Source organism: Suillus paluster (assembly GCF_016628075.1).
Source record: "Suillus paluster strain FC165 chromosome Unknown EDB91scaffold_890, whole genome shotgun sequence".
Classification (NCBI taxonomy): domain Eukaryota; kingdom Fungi; phylum Basidiomycota; class Agaricomycetes; order Boletales; family Suillaceae; genus Suillus; species Suillus paluster.
This window is the reverse complement of record NW_024538450.1, coordinates 1-6,538: the sequence shown is the minus strand read 5'-3', so window position 1 is coordinate 6,538 and position 6,538 is coordinate 1. Positions and strand designations below refer to the sequence as shown.

At 46.6% G+C, this 6,538-nt stretch overlaps 2 protein-coding genes across 2 annotated transcripts; one reads left to right on the top strand and one right to left on the bottom strand.

Moving 5' to 3' along the window:
• Positions 1 to 351: 351 nt before the first annotated feature.
• On the bottom strand, positions 352 to 3,529 carry EDB91DRAFT_1091100 (uncharacterized protein; the record flags this gene model as incomplete). Its single annotated transcript, XM_041316665.1, has 9 exons — positions 352 to 846; positions 896 to 1,015; positions 1,066 to 1,206; positions 1,264 to 1,950; positions 2,621 to 2,823; positions 3,037 to 3,165; positions 3,220 to 3,296; positions 3,354 to 3,394; positions 3,470 to 3,529. The coding sequence occupies 9 exons, from the start codon at positions 3,527 to 3,529 to the stop codon at positions 352 to 354; spliced, it is 1,953 nt and encodes a 650-aa protein (XP_041168191.1).
• A 1,020-nt stretch (positions 3,530 to 4,549) lies between these two features.
• EDB91DRAFT_1091099 (uncharacterized protein) lies at positions 4,550 to 6,457 on the top strand (the record flags this gene model as incomplete). Its single annotated transcript, XM_041316664.1, has 5 exons — positions 4,550 to 4,817; positions 4,870 to 5,190; positions 5,248 to 5,301; positions 5,367 to 5,444; positions 5,675 to 6,457. Coding segments are annotated over 5 exons (1,504 nt in total), but the record flags the coding sequence as incomplete, so codon positions are not given.
• Between the last annotated feature and the right edge of the window lie 81 nt (positions 6,458 to 6,538).

Below are 6,538 nucleotides of genomic sequence, written 5' to 3'. Positions count from 1 at the left end.
CTGTCATAGAGGGCTTGTCTTTCTTGAGATTCTTTGATCTCAATCTAGTCAGAGGGACGGTATCGTTGTCACTATCACTAGGTTTGTCTGCAAGTAGGTCACTGGAAGAGGTGGTATGTAAAGCGGGAACATCATATTGGTGATTGGATATATCGACAGCCGCTTGGGTCCAGTCGGAAGCAGACAAGCAAGGATTATCAAAGTCCAGTGTGATCGATTGCTCTGTACAGTGTGATGGGATGTGTGATCGACCTGTAGAACATTCTGCGTCGATGCCTGATGGTAGCACATCTGAAATGTAATCCTACATCAATCACATCAGTAGATTCATCACGACAGGCCGCATGTAAATCAACTAACAGGAAGTGCAAAATTTTTGGTATAATATTCTTCGTCCGCTCCATGTGGTTCACTGGCTTCGTGGTGCGTACAAAGTTCCAGTTGCACTCCATCATCGTTAAATGTTTTGTCACTGTCCACAGGTGCCCCACACGACTCTGCATCACATTGGACAGCACAATCAACACGCATGTTTGACAGGCTCAGACCACGAGCAGCAGAAATAAAGAATTGTGCGATACTCTGTCGCTCCTGTGGAATGGTCTGTGTCGCGCTCAGGAAATTTGATATGCCATATAATTCGCAGTACTCCTGATAGGTGGCTTCACTAACAGACCCGTTTTGAAAGGCGTCGTCAAGAGGGGTGTCCTCATCCAGTCCATGCAGTTCTCGTAATCGGACTACAATATGTGCGATGAACCACCGTGAAAGATCAACACGAGTGGCCTTGATACCCATGGTCCGAAGGGCACGCTTGCAGTAATTCCAGTCGAATGGAAGTGGGAACTTGCAAGGATTCATAAGATGCGGTATAAACGGCGTGAAATGCACATACAGGTCTCAAGACCGACTTTGGTAAACATGCAGAATTTGGACTTTCGCCAGTACTTTCGACGCAGGCATCATCTTCAACCGCATCTCCAGGAGTGGTCCTTCCCGCTTGTACACCCAGTGACTAAAGGAGCATGAGGTGAAAATAATACACAACAGTGCGATTGAACATACCACGACATCTGGTATTTCAGTTGTCTGATTGACAGTGGTGACTGTGTCTGTGGAACGAGCCACGGTAGTTCTGGCAGATTCATTTGGAGCAAGAGTTGCATATAAATCAACTGCATCCAACAGCTTCTCACTATCGACCGGCTAGGGCAGGATGAGTAAGATGAGTTAGTAGACACTCAACCGTATGCAGGGACACACCGTGGTATCTTTCAAAGATATGGTCTGATTATTTTTGTCCGTCGAATGAACAGGTGTCGGGCTTTGTGATTCCTTGGGCACGTCACTTCCATCCATAGAGGAATCGACTGCATGTAGAAGTCGTTGAAGATCCTCTTCGGAAACACAGCCCTGAAATACACCGCACAGATCGTATTCATTACAGTTAGTCGTGTGATAGGCATTCCAATCAACTTCATCGCAGATCAGAGACAGATCGAGGTGATTCATGGTGGACCACATACGTAACGTTATGATATCATTGCCCTCCCTATTCTGTAGGGACTTGAAGGTTACATTATGATCCTTTTCCAGGATCTCACGACTCCTATCATGGAAGGCGCCGACCTTATGGTCCAACCATAGATAGTAATCCATTGCTGGAGACCTAAATCCAGCTTCGAGAGGATTTGCAGATCCTCGAGCATCCGTGAAAAATGCGATGCGCACATCGTGCATATAGTCCATGACAGAAAGGTATGTATCTCGTAGTTGTATAGCCAGAGGGTTTCGAGAGTCGGTCAGGTGGGTCACAATATGCCTGTAGAGTCCAAATTTCTTGTTGATGGCTCGAAGGGGCACCCGATAGTGTGCAGCGATCGGGCAGCTCTGTGAGGCCATTCCAGAGACTTTGAATGAACACTCCCCATCCACATCTTCGATTGTCCCCTTTGATTTCATCAGCATTCCTAGATTTTTTTTGCTCCAGTGACGGAATGTGAACGAGGGATCCATGGATTAGATGTTCTGTGGTGACAGAGAGACACTATGGGGCACAGAGAAAAATGTAGGGTACCAGTAATTCAGAACGAAAATAAAATGCGGCGACAATGCAACACAACGTGTTCTTGGCACAGTAGGGGGTGGCTCTCAAAATCTAAATCGTTTTTGGTATAGCGTGCAGATCAGCGGCAGTGTGCCAACTCGCTACAGGAATCAGGATCGCTCCAAGCTTGCCCAAATGATTATTGTATGTGATTGATCGGTCGAGCGCTTCATCGGAACGTGATCCGATTGGATGCAATGAATTAGACCCTCGAATAATCCTGCAGCGATCCTGCATTGAGTTAATGCCTAAGCCCAAAAGTGTTATTTGCCGCTCAATACTACAAGGGGATCCATGAAAATCGGACACTTGTCAATGATCATATGCTAATACAAATTGATATCGTGCATTGCATTGTTACATAAAGTCATTATGAAATGTTCTTTGGCTCTATGAGGTCGGATCAATGTCACCCGTTAGACGCAGCATACAGTCAATTCAACATAACACATCTACACAAGCTGGGCACCTGTAATAGCTCGTTCCCTCATGATCCCATGAATCTGTCTCTACCAGGATATCTCTCCATGCCTCTGGCATGCTACCATGCGTCCTCGCCTCTCTCAAGAGCAACTTCGCTCGAGAATAAATAGATCCATTGCCGACCACCCCAAATGGACCACCACGGCAAATTGGCATGGTAAACATGGTGAGGAACTCTGCCTCCAACTGAATATCGTTGTATATAGCCGGCAACACTGGCGTAGGACGTCGATCTACCCGAAGTTCAAGAGAATCCAGGCATTTTTGATTGAACCACTGTTTGCATTTCCTGCAGTATCGCTGGGAGATGCTGGGACAGTATAGCGTAAGATCACATGCATCGCAGCGACACTGCGATGCTCGCTGTGGATTCTGGAGATTTCAAACGGATCAGAATTTTACACAGCGGAAAACAATATGCCATAGCCTTACACTAAGATTCATACCATGAAGGCGCACTTTCGTCCTGCTCTTCACAAATTTTATTTCCACATTCCAACGATGGTATGGGGTCTCGGGTGGTAGTTGACGTTGTGAAATGTTGCCTTCATCATAGCTGACGATCAAAGCATGGTCTGACATGAACAGGAATGCGTCAAATGGTGGGCAATTGATCACACGACACACACCTTCGACGCATGTCATATCCACTAAAGATATGTGGTCGCTGAGCACAAGCTCATACTCGCCCATGTATTGAGCCAGGCTGCATTCAATGTGTTAGTATCCTGGCAGCAATTGCGCGAATGACAGAATAATGCACTCTACTCCATTATCCTCCAAGTCCATCCGTCTGTAATACCACTGTATGTCCAGCCAGACATCCTTCATCGGACTACATTAGGAGTTTGGGCGTGTCTGAACTTTTAGTATGCTCACATGGGTGTCCCCTTGTTCCTTCAAATATATTTTGGCGACCTTGCCATACCAATAAGACATGATGGGCAGGCTTCCATCTTCTTTTGGCACCGCCCGTACATCATCTGGGAAGATTGCAATACTAACAAGGTGCATGTCAGCATCTTAAACATGAAAAGCAAATGAAATTAAGATCGCACGTTTCCCCCACCCTAAGTATGAGACGATGCAACTCATGTGTCGAACACGAATCATCGTCCGTGTTGTATACCCCTATGAGCGACAGTGACATGAAGTCAGTCTTAAGTGAGCGATCAACATAACTACGTCAGAAGACAGAAAACATACATTCGAAGGACCTACAAGTCCGCAGTCGACGAGTATCTGGCTTACTGCTACGCATCGGGGGAAGTCTTCTACGATCTACATGTGAGACAGAGCTGACGATAGACAGACGATGAGACATCGAGTCTGAAACCACACCGCAGAGAATATGGATGTTCAGGTAATGGAACAGCAGACACGACACCGGTGCACACGGGGCATGTAACGGAGTCAAAGTGTCAGGCGATATTCAGGAAAATGAGAGGGTTGTACTACTATGAATTTGGACACCTGAGATCCGGATTAGAATTACGTATCAAAGGGTTGCTTACTGGCAGTACTCCGAATGCTGTAATATCAGCATCTGAGCCATGCCACAAACATATGAAGCAGTGCTGCAATTAAACCATTGATATAGGCGGACCATCCTATGTAGGTGCCGAATAATGGTCATGTGGGTTGTGCTGCATACCAATCGTATGTACTTTGACGTAATTGGAATGAAATAGGGTGCGCCACAGTCAATTAGACTGATAAACACCGATTACCCTCGAAAAAAAAAATGGAAGGATTGAGATGAGTCACAAGATCCGAAGTACTATGGGGCATAGAGCGCAACAAGTGGCAGCAAATAAGGTCACCGATAGGTATTCAAGGCCTGACGGCCTGGGCGTTCATGTGAGAGGTTTGATAATATAACAAATGGAGGGTGGTAGATAGCTGGCATTCGCATCTAAACTCTAAATTAACCTCACCTCAGTCAGTCTGAACGGCGCCATGGAGGAAAATGGACTCGAAATTCTGCAGGAGATCATGGAATGCGGCATCCTGAATTCCAGCCCACACAGAAAGATAGCTGCAAGGCCTGTTAAATACACAGCACCTGATACAGGCGATGCTGGGTGGAATACAGACACAGATATGACTGATCTTTTGGCAGCCATAGAGAACTGTGGAATATTGGACAAAGGAAAGGAGATTTTAACGGACAATAAACGGCTGCGTGGAAGGCCGAAAAAGAAAGTTATCAAAAGAACAGGGAATCGTGAGTTAATTAGATTGACCCCTATGTTGATGCACATGATAAATTGGCGCAGGCAGTACTAAAAAGCAGGCATGCGCCAAGGATGGGTTGAAATCATCAGCTCGACCTATCATACATGCCACAATAAGCCCAGTACCTGAGGATCCACCAACTGACGGGAACGTTGTCGAAGTCAACCACAGCAATGGAAAGGCGACTGGGAACCATAAAGAAGTCTCTGTAATGGTATCCCCTATCCAAGGCAGAGCAAAAGCAGGATGTGGGCATGATCAGAATAGTGGAGCCACAGAAGACACTGAATTGATGAAACTACAAACAAAGCAAAAAGGTCGAGGACGTCCAAAAAAACATGTGGTGGGTTCACGCTTGACAGGTTAGTGATCATCCACAGTTCATCTAAGTTAATGCACCTGAACGTCTAATTGAGCAGCGTCAGACAATAAAGTTTTGAATATGGTCGCTGACGCGCACGATCATGGGACGGGTAAGCACTCAAGGTCCCTGGACCGCATTGGCCTGATATAGTACACCGAAACTCACTTGGCTTAGGGAATATAAATTCATTATCAAGGAGAGTCGACGAAGAAGAACTCCAGCTGGATGGTGAACTAGCCATTGACATTGCGTGTGAGTGTATCACCAGAAGGAATGACGATGATTTAATCGAAGGCACTCGCCACATCTTACTACAGCTCGTGCAATGTCACGACCAATTCTTTGGACAGATGCCTGGCATAATTTGAAAACACTCCGATCAAGCATGTGGCTTGATGCAGCAGTGGCGAACTTTTATCTGTTACATGTCTGGTATGAAGGGCTAGGCCGAACCTGCATGAGATATCTGGACATGTATGCAGCAATGGCGGTTGACTTGTGCGATGCTGAGCTGGATGAAATAAGGAGGAACCACTTCATCCTTCCAAATGCTGCATGTCCCATAGTTCCTGTTGGATTCATCATTCATCATTCACAACATTTCTTCGCCGTCATATTTGATTTTATGCGACACACAGCACACGTCCTTGGTCGCCATATTTCGGATGACGCCATGCACGTCGATGGGACCAACCCGAACGACTGGGAGGCGTGGGGAGGGCCTAGATATTGGAGGAATGTTGCAGCGCTACACGGATGGACGGTAGGAGATGCCACTGATGTTTGCATCAGGGTGCAAGATTGGGCTCAAAACGGAGTGGACTGCGGCCCGATAGCATGCTCCGTGCTGGAGCAAGCTCTAACGTGCGGGCTGGACAGATATGGGAATGTGCCGCCGATACACATAAAATGTGGGCACATACTGCGCATGGACATATTCCGCATTGTTTCTGGGCGGATTGAGATCAGCTGCAGAGATTACATGATGCTCCTGGACGGTCCCCAAACTCATTGGATCGCTCATGAAATCCCACATGAGGATGTCATTTCTGCGATACAGCGCGGGAAGCAATCGGTCGAATGCCTGGGTCTGCTGGAGCAACTGGCTGCTTTAAGCGCAATATGCGCAGATTGCAGACACACTGTGCTCATCCAGGATCCTGGAGACCGCTTTCACACCGTCGATGATCACAATGTAACCTCCTATGACGATGATAATCAATTTGAGGATGAGGAGGTAGTTGAGCAATGCAGAGTATCAGAGGGTCAGTATAACACATTTTACTTGATACGGAGCACTGTGATGACATTGATACATTCTTGCAATTCTGTCATAGTACCATCGA